The sequence below is a fragment of the Myotis yumanensis genome, unplaced genomic scaffold (assembly GCF_028538775.1).
Source record: "Myotis yumanensis isolate MYYU_CA2020_CCGP unplaced genomic scaffold, mMyoYum1.0.hap1 SCAF_3, whole genome shotgun sequence".
In the NCBI taxonomy this organism is placed as follows: Eukaryota; Metazoa; Chordata; class Mammalia; order Chiroptera; family Vespertilionidae; genus Myotis; species Myotis yumanensis.
This window is the reverse complement of record NW_027223754.1, coordinates 86527218-86542409: the sequence shown is the minus strand read 5'-3', so window position 1 is coordinate 86542409 and position 15192 is coordinate 86527218. Positions and strand designations below refer to the sequence as shown.

Below are 15192 nucleotides of genomic sequence, written 5' to 3'. Positions count from 1 at the left end.
GTCTAGTCTCTAGTGCAGCAATTTTCAACTTTTTCACCTCATGGCACACATAAATTACTAAAATTCAGCAGCACACCAAAAATGTTTTTGCCTGACAAAAAAAAAAATAGGTATAATTTTGATTCATTCACACAGGATGGCTATTGATGTGTTGTCTTGTCATTTTTTTTTTTTTAATTTGACAATCTAAGAGAAAAGAGGTCAATGCCCCTGACAGTTATCTCATGTTTCAAAAATTATTGCAGCACACCGGTTGAAAATCACCAGTCTAGTGGAAGGTTTCAGGGAGACAGATAATACATAGAGTTATGATGTCCTTTATGAGGAAACTTTAAATCTGAAGGATGAGTAAGAGTTAACTATGTTTTTTGTGCAGATGGGGTAAGAGGAGAAAGAAAACTGTTTCAGGAGGGCCACCAGCTTATATTAAGGCCAAAACACAAAGAAGAGGGTAGGATAAAAGCAGAAAATTATTGAAAGTCTAGTGAGAGAAGAATGTTAGAGTTTGGAAGGAATTCAGATTTTTTTCCTAAGTGCAACAGAATGCTATCATAGAATTTTGTAAAAGAAAGACATAATCAGATTTCTATTTAAGGCAATTTACTCAGATTCAGAGTGAATAAATTTTCGGAGAAAGCTAGCACGGATTTTGGAAGAGACATCCAGACAACTGGTTGGGAAATGTTATATTATCCAGAACAGAATAGAGAACAAGGTGTTACAGGAAGGAATGATTCAGTCAATTATGATCTCCAAATAGGTGCTGGGTACTCTATTAAGGATACTGAGGAAACTAGTGGGGGAAATAAATTGATCAAACAAGCAACAATGATAAAATATAAAACTTTAATTATATTCAGTACCACAAAGGGGAAATATATGATGCTATGAAACTGTGAAATAAGATAACCTTTCCTAATGCTTCAGGAAATGTTTACCTTGAGGAAGGGAAATTTGAACTAAATTCTGAAGGTTGACTATAAGCTATCTAAAGGGACATAATGGAGAATGGATGGAGGGAGAACAGAATTTACCATAAAACTGTAAAATAGCCAGTGTGGCAGGATGCAAAGAGAAAAGTGATTAAGATGAGGTTGGTGAGGTGGTTTTGGACTGGACCATACAGCATTAAGTAGTTTAGTCTTTATCCTAAGAGCCAGGAGAAGCCCTGAAAATGTTTTAAATAGGAGATGTGATAAAGAAAACATCAAATTCATGTTTTGAAAAGATTATTGACTGAAAGTGTGAAGGACTGTAGGGGTGGAGAAGTGGATATTGTAAAATGGGTTAAGCCATGATTGCTTAAGATCAGAAAGATGTTGGGAGGTAGAGGATGTGGTGACTGTGAAGAGTATTTCTGGTTCTGTCTTACTAAACATAATCTTATCATCTGATCAGAGAAAGGCATTTATCTTTTTATTCATTAAGTCAAGAACTAAGTTGTCTAAAAATTACATTACACATTGAACTGTTAACAATGGTCTCCCTTGGAGAACAGGACCGAAGAGAATGGGAATTTACTAATTTTTTGCCTAAATAAATCACCTGAATTAAATCCTCCAGATCAGGTTACAAAATAAAATACAGGGGATATGGGCACATTTAATATGACACCCTGGAATCTCAATCAGAAAAATCCAAAATTTGGGAAATTCAATAGGACATATGACCCAACTTTTTAAACAATAAATGTAATGGAGTAGAGATGGAGAGGAAATTATAGATTAAAATGGACTTAAGGGCTATAGCAACCAAATGCAAAGTGTGGACCTTGCTTGAATCTCAATTCAAACAAATCCTATATAATAAAAGGGTAATATGCAAATAGACCAAATGGTAGAACCGAACAACCAATCAAAGTGTAATATGCCAATGATATGCTAAGGGAGATAGCTGATGGGACATTTACAAATAGGGACTGCAGAAAGAGGGAAGCCATTCACTTTTTATCAACTATCCTTCTATCTAATAAAAGACAAAAAGGGTAATTGACCGTACCTTCGCTACGCTTCCCATTGGCTAATCAGCGCCATATGCAAATTATTTGCATAATGCAGGCAGGGCTGGCCAGCACCAGACGCCATCTGGGCCCCGTGTGCGGTCCTGGGCAGCCAGGCTTAGGTGGCGCGATTGCGTCACCTAAGCCCCGCCCAAGCCGGGACCCCTGTGTGCCGCCTAAGCCCCGCCCCCATTCGGGGCCCCCGTGTGCTGCCTAAGCCCCGCTGCCAGCTAGGACCCCATGGTGATCCCTGAGCAGGCAAGTGTGGAGGGCGGGCGGACCCCAGATGGGCCTGATCCTGGGATTGCCATGGCGATCCCAGAGCAGCAAGTGCGGAGGGCAGTCCCAGAGCAGGAAAGTTCCCCGCAGGCAGCATCCAACAGGGCCTACCCCCAGTCTCTGCAGTGATCCGGTGATCCATGAGTAGGAAAGTGCAGCCTGCAGGCAGCACCCCACCCTGGCCACAGCTCAAGGGAGAGAAAAACACGCAGTGGAGGCCAGGAGCCTGAGAGATCAACACAGAGGGGCGCCTGCTCCAAGCCTCCACGGTGTGGCTGGGGGCAGGCCCCCAGCAGACACACACACACACACACACACACACACACACACACGACGCCTTCTCTGAGCCTCTGCTGCCAGACTGTGGCCATCAGTAGGACATCCACTGAGGGCTCCCGGACTGTGAGAGGGGCAGGCTGGGCTGAGGGAACCCCACCCCCCAGTGCATGAATTTCGTGCACCAGGCCTCTAGTTTGATTTTTATAAAAATGTAAATGTTTAAAATATGATATAGAAATGCTGTCAAATTATTTATAAATGTAAGTAGGAGACAGCTAGGATTGTCTTATCTTAGGTCATTTAGAATTAATAGGATGTTGAGCACTCAAGGGCCCTCTCCCACCCATTCTGCTTCTCATGAGTAATCTGTAATAGGTTAGAAGAATTAAGAGTAGAATCCACAGAAAATACTTCAAAAAAAAATCTTGTGATTCATATTTTCTCAGATTAAAGACTAACAATGATCAATACTAAGAGAGTTGAGACTAAACATATTTCTTCCTCATGTTACTCATTGAGAAAGATCCAGAGAGAAAAAAGGTAGCATTGACTTTGGAAGAAACATTCAGCAAACTGAGAGCTCTGTAGTTTTGTGGAGAGGAGGGGTTGTCCTTTTTATAAACAGATACACATGAAGTCCTTATCTAGAAAACTAAGTCTCAAAGAGTTAAACATGGAAGGATTGGTGTCCAACACTGAGTAGAACTTGTTTAATTATGGGCAATACTCCACTAGGCAGAAGAGGGAGTATTTAGTGAACTCTTAAATGTGCACTTATAGCAGAATCTTAGATTCAGCCAGCATTAACTCATAACGACATTCAAATGTGGAATTGGGACCTTTTCATTTACATTAAACTGCCTTTGAGTTTCGTCTTCTGTAGTCCCACTTCTGCTATGAGATAAATACCACTTAGAACAATGTGGGGGTTTTTGTTGTTTTATTTTATGGGTTTTGTTTGTTTGCATCCCACTTACTAATATAGATGTGAAGACTCTAAAAAGGAGAAAAAAATGTGCATTAAAAATTAAGACCAGTGTTTCTTGCTAAAAGAGAAAAAGAGAAAAGCATTAATTGACCACAACTGTGCAGAGCCGCACAAAACACTTTCACATCCATCATTTTATTTTCTGCCTCTTTTTGAGACAGATTCTCACTCATGTCATGATCAGAATTCCAACAACTTGTGCCAAGATTTTAATCTTCTGACAGGGATAAAATGTTGCTGGAAAGGACCTGGATGATAGTTCTCTTAGGTAAGTACATACATACACAAGATAGAGTGCCTTATGAAACTCAAGAACAGGGACGTATGGCTGAGTCTCCACAACCCACCAGGAAACTTTGCCTGGCTGATTCTTAGTCTATCTTTTCATTCTTATCCTCCAGAGTCTCTGGTTTTTCCAAGCCCATGGCCACACCAAGACTGCACTCTTAGGCATGGCACATGAGTTCAAAGGGTATACCCCAGAATCACAGTTGAAGTTCCAAAATTCCTGGGAGATAGCTGATGGACAAAGCTTGGGTGAGATGAGCACCTCTATTCGACTGACTGTTAATAAGAGAAATTGTCTTAATAGTGATGGAAATGAAGTAAAATCATGGGTAGCACAGACCAATCTGGTCAAATCAATGATTGTAAATGTTTTGAATGAGTGTTTTTATAAGATTATACTAAAACCTGGAAAAAAAATCAATATATATTAAAGCTAATAATTCAAGGGTGCTGGGGGAAAATGTCCATGATAGCCAGGTAGGTAGAAAAGTAATCTAAATGGCTAGCTGGTAGTTGGGGTAGGAGGATAAAATTCTAGCTGAAAATGTCAAAAGGCAGAATCAAAAACTTGTTTCCATTGATTTAAGGACTCCAGAAAAAAAGACCTGTGGATATTAACAGGGGTTAGTAACAACAAAACAAACACCAATATGCAGAAACAGAGAACTGAAGAGAAAGAGCTCTGATGAATGGAATAAAAGAAATCTCCCATAAAGAACAGTAAAACAGACATGAAAATAGTTAAACAAAGATGCACAGAGAATCAATCTAGGAGGTCCAATAGATTAATAGAAATTCCTGAAAGAATGAATGGAAGAAATTATTGAGGAAATAAGAACATTTCATAAGCTGTAAGGGGAAGACCATCATTATGAAGTATGAGACCACAGGCATAACAATCTCAAAAAATTTTAGAATGAAAAAACGAGTCTTATACATATTCAGTCTAGGAATTTCCCATATTCAGACTGGAAGTCTGAGTTGTCATCTAAAATACCAAGAAAACACTCTTAAGAAGCCAACTGAAAATGTATACCCTGGCGGGTGTGGCTCAGTAGTTGGAGCGTTGACCTGTGCACCAGAAGGTTGCAGTTTCGATTCCTGGTCAGGGCACAATACCTACGGTTTGATCCCTAGTCAGGGTGCATTTGGGAGGCAACAGATTGATATTTCTCTCACATACTGATGTTCCTCTTTTCTCCCTTCCTCCCTCAATAAAAAAAAAATGTATACCAATCCCCCCACCCCCCAACACACACACATGAAAACACCTGGGGTCAAAATGACACACTGGACAACAAGCTACAAAAGCTTTCGGTTCAGATTGAAACAGGACTGAGAGCTCTAAGGGAGGTCTACACAAAGAGAATTGGTATGTTTCAGTATTTGGAAAGAAAAAAAAAAGATGAGTAAGTACTCAATCTAATAGAGATTGAAATTTTTATGATTAAATTTATTAAAGATTATGAAAAAAGGTAATTAGCCTAAAAATGGAGTACCGTAGTACCCTTTCTTAGCTTTGAGCTGAATATTGTCATGGTAATATAAATTCTGATGTCTGACTGAACTAAAATTTGTCCTGTAACTATCCTGGGAGTATGAGATCAGGGCCTGTTTGTATGTGTATGTACACGTGTGTAAAGAGAAATGAATATATAAGGAATAAAAACTCTATTTGACTTAATAGAAGAAAAACAATGTTTTAAAAGAGACATACTGGTTTCAAACATCAGGCGATTAGAAGTTGCCACTTTGCCCTAACAAGTAAAAAGTTGAACCAACTGAAAAAATCAACAACTCTTCTTGGATCCATCAGAGAAGGGCAGACCTAGAGGCAAATGGCTCAGAGAGAGAGTCAGTCAGAGTACAGGGAGTCACCCCTTACTGAAGCAGAGGCTCACAGGAGCAGAAACTTTCAAATTACAAAAAAATAAAAATTAAATTAGAAATCCTAAAAGAAGGCAGAGGAAAAAAATAAACACCTTACCTATAGAGCAGGGGTGGGGAATGCCTGCACCAAGGGCCATATATGGCCCATGAAATCATTTGGTCTGGCCCCACCAACGCATTAGGAATGTGTCAATTAAATGTAGTTGATAATATTGTATGGCCTTTGAATGATGTTGTAAATATCCAAATGGCCCTTGGCAGTAAAAAGGTTCCCCCACCCCTGCTATACAGGAAGAAAAATAAGAATTACATTTAACTTCTCCGAAACCATGCAAGCAAGAAGAGAGTGGAGTAAAATCTGAAGTGTTAATTAAAAAACTCACCAACCTAGAATTCTATATCCTGCAAAATGATCCTTCAAAAGCAAAGGGGAAAAGGAGACATATGTAATTCTTTAAACAATTAAAAAAAAAAAAGCAAAGGAGAAATACACTTTCCCAGATAAAACATGAAAACAATGTACTAAATTATGTATATATTTTGTGTATACACCATAAGCTTTTGTATGTGTGTATTGAGTGATAGCAATGATACAAAGGACAGAAGGAAGAAATTAGGATTATTTTGTTATTAGGTACTCACACTACCCATGAAGTGGTGTAATTTGAAAGTGGACTTGGATTAGTTGTAGATATATATTCTGAGTTCTAGGAAAACCACTAAAAAAATTATTTATTTTAATCCTCACCTGAGGATATGTTTTTATTGATTTCAGAGAGTGAGAAAGGGAAAGAGAAACATCGATGTGGGAAACATCGATTAGCTGCCCTAATTGGGGATTGAACCAGCAACCCAGGTATGTGCCTAATGGGGAATCAAACCCACAACCTTTTGGTGTATGGGATGATGTTCCAACTACCAGGCCAGGGTAAAAAAACTTTTTTTTTTTAAGTATAATTGATATACTAAGAAAAGAGAAAAAATAGAATCATATAAAATGCTTGATTAAGACCACAAAAGGCAGAAAAAGAGTGAAAGACAAAAATAGGAATAAAAAATAAGGGCAACAAATAGAAAACGGTAATATGGTAGGTAGGAATCCAACTATATCAATAATTACTTTCAATGTCAATGTTCTAAATGCACCAATTAAGACAGATTGTCAGAGTGACTCAAAAAACACAACCTAACTACATGTTGTCTATAAGAAACCCACTTTAATATAAAGACAGCATATAGAAAAAAATCAAGTGTATATACCAAAATAACAACAAACCTCAAAAAACAAGTGAGCTAATGATAGGAAATACACAACTTCTTTTTTCCTTGTCTTTTTTCAAATCTACCAAGAGCGTGTTGCTATTACAGTAATACTAGAGGCCCTGTGCATGAAACTCGCGTACTCGGGGTGGAGTATCCCTCAGTCCAGCCTGCACCCTCTCGCAGTCCAGGAGCCATCAGTCGGACATCCTTAGCGCTGACGTGGAGGCGGGGAGGCTCCCGCCACCGCCGCTGTGCTCGCCAGCCAGCCATGAGCTGAGCTCAGGCTGAGCAGTGCTCCCCCTGCTTTGTGCTTGCCAGCCAGCCATGAGCCGAGCTCAGGCTGAGCAGTGCTCCCCCTGTGGGAGCGCACTGACCAACAGGGGGCATCTCCTGCGTTAAGCGTCTTCCCCCTGGTGGTCAGTGAGCATCATAGTGACCAGTTGTTCTGCCATTCGGTCGATTTGCATATTAGCCTTTTATTATATAGGACTAGAGGCCTGGTACATGGATTTGTGCACCGGTGGAGTTCTTTGGCCTGGCCTGTGGGGATCAGGCCGAAACCAGATCTCTGACATCTCCCAACGGGTCCAGGATTGCAAGAGGGCACAAGCCAGGCCAAGGGACCCCCCACTGGTGCACAATTGGGGCTGGGGAGGGACCACAGGTTGGCTGGCTGGGGAGGGACAGAGGAGGGCTTCAGGGCGTGTCTGGCCCATCTCACCCAGTCCCGATTGGCCGCACCCCAACAGCAAGCTAACCTACTGGTCGGGGCGTCAGCCCCCTGGTGGTCAGTGCGCGTCATAGCAACTGCTTGAATGATTGAACGGTTGGACATTTAGCATATTAGGCTTTTATTATATAGGATAACATAGATTAAACACACTCAAAATCTTCCTGTGATTTTTCCTGGGTGATCTTTTTTTCTTTTTTTTAATATATTTTATTGATTTTTTACAGAGAGGAAGGGAGAGAGATAGTGAGTTAGAAACATCGATGAGAGAGAAACATCAATCAGCTGCCTCCTGCACATCTCCTACGGGGGATGTGCCCGCAACCCAGGTACATGCCCTTGACTGGAATCGAACCTGGGACCTTTCAGTCCGCAGGCCGATGCTCTATCCACTGAGCCAAACCGGTTTTGGCCTGGGTGATCTTTCTTTTCTAGTTATTTTAGCATTCATTCATTCATTTGTAATGACCATTTGTGGCAATGACAGTGCTATGTGCTCAGCAAATCATTTGGATTTTCTTCCAAACACATATGACTACGCTTCCCCATCTCCCTTACCATTGGCTTGGAATGGTTTGGCTGAGTACTGGCTGATGGAAAATGGGAAGTGATGTATGCCTGCCAGGCCTGGCCATCAAAGCCCTGCAAAATCCACCATTCTAGCTCATTTCCTTCCACGGCAAGTTTGGAGATTTAAAGCTAGCACTGTAACAAAGTGTAGAAGTTTGGATCCCTGGGAACCTGGAGCCTGCCACACTGGAATATTATGGAACTGCTGAGATGTTGCAATTCTTACAGCAGTTCATCTATCCTAATTTAGCATTACTATTATCAGTAGGAAAGATAAACGAAAATGCTCCTTCCAAAATACAAACCTTTAATAGTGGCCCATTATCTACTGAAGTCCTCAGATGGCATGCATGAAGTGCATGACCTGGCCCCATGCACTTCAATATAAAAATCCCACTGTCCCTCCTAAATGCTCCCTAAACTCTTGGATCTGTTCTTCCCCATTAGAGTACTGATCACAGCTGTATTGTAATTAGTTTGTTATTCATCAGTCCCTTTCACTAGTTTGTGAGTGTCCAATGAGGCAACAGGGGTCTTCTTCAGAGATGTATCTTCAAAGCTTAATGCTTCATGCCAGGTATATTAAGGATGATCAGAATGAATTAATGTGCTCTTAAATGTTCATAGCCTCCTAAAATACCATGAAATTTTAGAGCCTGGAAGGTAGGGAAAAGCAATTTTCACTTTATCAAAACATATTCTCTTCTAAAATAAATTCTCAATCCCTGGATAACTGACTGCCTAGCCTAAAGCTCTTACATTACTGAAATGAAACCAAGAGCCAAGAAGCAAATAACATCCTTTTGAACTAGAATTAGCTTCTAGACCAAATCCTTTATGGGTTTGTGAAGGTTTAAAAATTCTGACTTCCTAAATTCAGAAATAATTTTTTTTCGTCTTGAAAATTTGCAACAAAATTATTCTTAGGTATTTTAAATGGAAGTGGAATCTGAATTATTTCACATAGGAAGTAACCTTAGAGATTTAAAAATCATCACTGTAATTCAAAACATTCCACTTGTAAAGAGACAGGATCAGAAAAGCACTGTATTTTATACTACTTAGAAATTTTAGGTTTAGTAACAGCCCTTCCATTAAATACAAAAGAATTATTTTAAAATGTATTAAACAGCAACTTTCAAGGTTCAGTCTTAGGTATTACTTTAATAGCACTAATGAAGTATATAGTTATTTTAAAAGCTTATTTTTAAAAATCTATTTTACTCACTGCATATAGAGAACTAGATTTTTTTTAAATGTTTTTTCCTTTACATGGAATATCTTAAGATACAAAGAACCAAATTACTTTTGTTTTTATTATATGGGAAAAACAACACACAGGCCTTTAGTCAAATAATTTTGTGATATTTATGTTCCATTGCACATATATGAGTTATACAAATTAGTAACACAAGTTATTTCTCAAATTCCAAACATTTTCTAAAATATTATTACAGCAGATGCCTAGGATATTAAAACACTGAGGTGGAAATTATACGCTAAAGAGTTAAATATTACACTGAAAATACTGCATATTTTAATTAGAGAAAAATTAAATTGTGTGCTTAAATGCTCTAACAACTAAGTAGCAGGGCAACTAACAACTACAAATAAGTCACAATGGTCCATTTTTATGTATGCATTTATATGATTATCCTTGAGATAATCACTCCTCTTGAAAATGCATAATTAAAACATAGAATCTCTCTACCTAAGATATATGGTGAAGTGTACTGTTTTTTATGACTTTATACAACTACTAAATCAAAGATAAAAGACACCACACTTGGAAAGAAGAAAATATTTTTAAAAGGAAATGGTTTTAATTGAATTAATGAGATGAAAAGATAATGAAGCCCTGTTTGCTACTTACATGAAAGAAGATTTTAAAAAATAATCACTGCACAAAATACAAAGAGTATGGTTATGCTGTGTTATTAAGTTTTTCTCCATGTTTTTCTTGCATGTTCAAGAACAAATTAAAGTTTCCACGGCAAATTTGTTTTCAAAATGCCGAATTGTGATACAATTGCTGACTTCACGTTTCTGAATGCCTGTTTGGAAGGGAAAAGTTGTTAAATTTTTGGTTCTTTAGTCATAAATATTCACATTAATCCACATAGTTATTATTTAAACAAATGGAAATATTCTACTCTATATTCCATTCATTAGCTTGATTTTTTAACATTAAAGAAAATAATTTTCTCTTTTCTGAACTAAATGTCTTAACAGATCTTAATAACAATAATAATGCCATAAGTATAACTTAGAAATATATCTTGACTGTGGTGGTGATTTGTTGAAACTTCAGACTTAAAAGAGAGAATCTCATATGCATAATCTGACCTTTAAAAAAAATTATGAACCATTAAGATAATTTAAAAATGTAAGAAATCAAGCAGTATATTTCAGGTGACTGACTCATCAGGTGAAATAAGTAAAAATGCTAACCAAAGCCAGGAAAGCACTTTTGCTGGGTGCTGCAGTTCCAAAGAAATCACACCTTAGTATTTGAATGTCACTTCTTATTTTCCCACAGCTCTGCCACATGTACTTTCATTTTATTTTTATAATGATCTTGAAAGGAAATGGGGAGGCACTATTATCCTTATTTTTTAGGTTAGAAAACAAAGGTTAAATGATTTGGCAAAGCTATATTAGTTGTGTCAATGCTCTTAATTCTTCAGCCAAATTCCTTTGTAATTAACCTGACTGTGATTATCTTCACCAAGATCCAAAAGAAAAACAATCTGCTTAGAATCCAGATGCCTGAGCATACACCTGAAGAGCTTCTCCAGACACCCTCTGGATAAGAAGAACCTTTGTTGGGTGGCTGTACCAAATAGGATGGAACATTGGCCTGGAAGAAACCTTTCAGCAGCTCAAGGCAATGAGATTTCACATTCACCTATTCTCCCTCTCTAAAAAGAGTGGATTTAGAGTTAAGATGATTCTTCAGAAATCTACAAATATTATATAGTGATAGAACAGAGTTCTATTTCTCATTCATGGCAAACATATTAAATCTAGCTTAACACAATGAAGTGAAACAAAAAACTTTTCTGCCAGCACTTTAAAAAGTTATTACCTTTAATGGTATCTCTGCGTTGCAGTTTATAAGTTTCCTTGTCATGGCACAGTCGATAAATAAAGAAACCCAGGTGGTCAACGTTTTCAATGCGATCAGTGATAACCATGTGTTCGTGAATTAGATATGATTGAGGCAAATAGGTTCCAGCCTACATTTGGAAAAAAATAAATTACATGAATATCTCAAGGCCTACACTGAACAGACAAAGAAAATAAAATTCTTACAGATTAAAGTTGAAACAGAGGCTGGCAAACTACTGCCCACCATCTGTTTTTATAAAGTTTTACTGAAAAACAGTCATGCCAATTTGTTTACATATTGTCCATGGCAACAGAATTGAGTAGTTGTAACATAGATTTTATTTTTCTTAAAAGCCTCCTATTTATTCTCTGGCCCTTGAAAACTTAAGTATAGTTTTAAAAATTACATATTTAATTTCAAAATTAGAAAAAATAAAAAACCCCACAAAAACCATGAGTCCTAGTTCCTCACAGCTGTATTTCCAGTAAAATGGGCTCCTATAGGGCTAGTTTCTCAACAAGAATTTCCAAGGTGCTATAGCAGCAGCATTAATAAAAAATATTTCAAAACTGTATACCTTTATGTTAATAAGTAACTCCAGTAGGTTTCTGGGTGGCATAACAATGGAAGTGTTCAGAGGAATCACATAGCACTTATCCAGGTTAAGATCTAAATAGGCCGTGAGTTTCTGGGAAGAAAAAGATACATTTTTGTTAGATTAATATTTATAACTCAGGCAACAGCTGTACTTTTAAGAATAATTTATACCATTAAAATGGGTTGGCTTTAGAATATGTAAATCACTTGTACTTCAATAAGTCAAGACTTTGCTGGGATAAGAATGGAAGTAGAAATGGGAGAAGAAAAATTGCTATTAAGAAATAAAATTCTGCCGAAACCGGTTTGGCTCAGTGGATAGAGCGTCGGCCTGCGGACTGAAGGGTCCCAGGTTCGATTCCGGTTAAAGGCATGTACCTGGGTTGCAGGCACATCCCCAGTAGGAGATGTGCAGGAGGCAGCTGATCGATGTTTCTCTCTCATCGATGTTTCTAACTCTCTATCTCTCTCCCTTCCTCTCTATAAAAAATCAATAAAATATATTTTAAAAAAAAGAAAAAAGAAAAGAAAAATTAAAAAAAAAAAAAGAAATAAAATTCTTTTAAAATGTATTTATCTATTTATTGATTTTAGAGAGAGAAAGGAAGGAAAGAACAGAGCGAAAGAAACATCAATTTGTTGTTTCACTTAGTTATGCATTCATTGGTTGATTCTTGTATGTGACCTGACTTGGGATTGAACCGCAACCTTGGAGTATGAGGACAACACTCTAACCAAGTGAACTACCTGGCCAGGTTGGAAATAAAATTCTTATGGGTTTGTTTCTATAATAAGCTATTAAAATTAACAGCAAATAACCTATAATCTGATTAAGAGATTCAGTTAGTTCCCTTATTTATAAGCCCTAATGTCCTCCAAGGTATCCATCAATTGTAGATAAAAATGAACTTTCCTATGCATCTAGATAGTATCCTATCCTATATAATAAAAGGCTAATATGCAAATAGACTGAATGGTGGAACAACCAAACAACCGGTTGCTATGAGGTGTGTTGACCATCAGGGGCGCATGCGGAACATGGTGGGCATCGGCAGCAGGCGGCAGAGTGCAGAACATGGCGGGTGTCAGCTGCGGCAGGATGTTGGAGCAGGTGAGCGGGGGTGCCAGACCAAGGCAGGGTGCCGGTCGCTGTCATCAGGGGGAACCTCTGGTGGTTACTGAAAATTCTTTGCTCCTGTGCACCGTTGTCCCGCCCAGCACTTGCACCTGCTGCCAGCGCCGGGCCTGCTCACACCCACTGCTGGCGCTGGAGCCGCTGCTTGCACCCACTGCCAGCACCCAGCACTGGCACCGATCGCCCCTCCACCTCCCCTTGCTTCTGCGGGGCGATCGGGGCCGGCAGCCGCCTCTCACATCCACTGGCGGAGACAGCTCTGTTCGCACTTGCTTCTGGCGCCATCAGCGGCGGTGGGAGCAGGGCTGCTGGCAGACAGGGGGGCAGGGGCCATGGCAGGAGAGGGTAGGCGTGGGCATGGAGGATGGGCCGAGACCTGCCCCTGTGCCCACCGCAGCCTCGCGGTCCACAGTTCCTTTCAAGGTGCACGAATTCATGCACTGGGCTCCTAGTTAATTAATATTATCCTTAGAAAACTGAGTAACAGTCAACTTAATGATTGTCTGTGTTCTTGTGGTTCAGGTGAGAAACCCTGGTTGAGAAAGACTGTCAACAGGATGGTTTTGAGGATTAACATGAGTTAACTAACCATGTAAACATTTAGATTTTAAGAGCTCAGTAAGTGTTAGCTATTATTATTTACTATTTGCTTTGGATAAGGTTTATTACCTTGAAGTAAGTAATTTTTAAAATTGGCTTATAAATATTCGGCAGATGTATTTTATCAGGGATAAAATGCAATGCCAATTTCAGTGATATGCCTACATGTTCAAAATGGCAAATATATACTGACTTAACATCTATAGGTAATATGAGAATTTCTGAATTTCTGAATCCTGGTTTGAAAGAACAAAACATTCTTGGGACAGAAATTATTGGGGGAATTTAAATATCAACTAGATATTAAATAATACTATATTATGTTAATTTTCTTAGATGTGATAATTATGTAGTTATATAAATAAAGTCCTCATTCTTAAGAGATAATAGCTTTATGTATCTAGGGTCAAGTGTTAAAAGTGAGAAAAAGAGATAGAATAAAAATGAAACATGATAAAATTTGATAGAAGTATGATAAAATTTTGTAACCACATGGAGAATTTAGGATATTAACTGTATTTTCACTTCAACTTTTCTGCAGTACTTAACAATTTTCAATAGTTGGGGAAAATATAGAATGGGAACTTAAAAATAATTAATGAGCCCATCAAATGTTGATAGTTTATTTTGTAGGACAGAAGAAACCCAAGTTCAATTTTTTAAGTAAAAAGTAAACTCTAAATAGAATAAATCAGGAAATACGAAAAACTACAAAAAGCATAAATTAAAAAACTTGCACTCTTTTTGTAGTTCAGGACATCTGGCTCACCTTGTTAAAGTCATGAACAATGTTGGCAGGATCACTATCTGCAAACTCTGGGACAGGCACACTGATGAATTCAACTTCATCTTCCTCAAAGATCTTAATATTTTCCTCAATTGTCTGGTAGCGAGCAGCTGGGGCATCGGCAGAAGGCTCATTTAAGATGACATCATCTTTGATGTACTTTATTCCGCAGTAGTACACATCATCTGGCTACAGAGGGTTTAAACACTATTTCAGCATTTCAGTAAGAGACAGGTTTTTAAATGTAAGCATTACTTAAGCTGCCACAGCTATCTAAGTAGTAGTTTGCTTGCAAACTCATACTTTTAGATGACAAGTCAGACAGTTTAATTATAGAGTTAACACATTCTTTGAGATCAGGTTTTAAAGTATTGTAAAAAAAGTTTCAAAAGGAGAAAAGCAGCTGATTTTCCCTTTATTCTTTGTGGTCCACAGAAATAGAATATAAAAGCAATTACCCATCTGGTGACAAGTAAGTTTGAAGAAACACACAGACCTATTTCTACTTGTAGGCATTATTTTATAAAAGAATATATTCAGAAATTAATGTTTCTTCTGAAAGAGCATACTTTTAAAACTTTTAATATGATTCACTGAGTCAATAATTTTTCTATTAGCCAAAAGAGGGATAATTTTTCTGAAATTTTCAGTCTGATTTTTCCTTAAAATATATCA

General features: G+C 38.1%; 1 protein-coding gene across 1 annotated transcript in view; it reads right to left on the bottom strand.

The window, feature by feature from the left end:
* Nucleotides 1-10087: 10087 nt before the first annotated feature.
* The window catches only part of ITM2B (integral membrane protein 2B), a 31002-nt gene continuing 25897 nt past the window's right edge, over nt 10088-15192 (bottom strand). Inside the window, exons 3-6 of the mRNA XM_070409048.1 lie at nt 14500-14706; nt 11976-12086; nt 11375-11525; nt 10088-10340 (exon numbers count right to left, since the gene is read on the bottom strand). Of these exons, the coding sequence (XP_070265149.1) occupies nt 10255-10340; nt 11375-11525; nt 11976-12086; nt 14500-14706 (555 nt within the window). The 3' untranslated portion in view covers nt 10088-10254. The remainder of the gene's footprint in view (nt 10341-11374; nt 11526-11975; nt 12087-14499; nt 14707-15192) is intronic.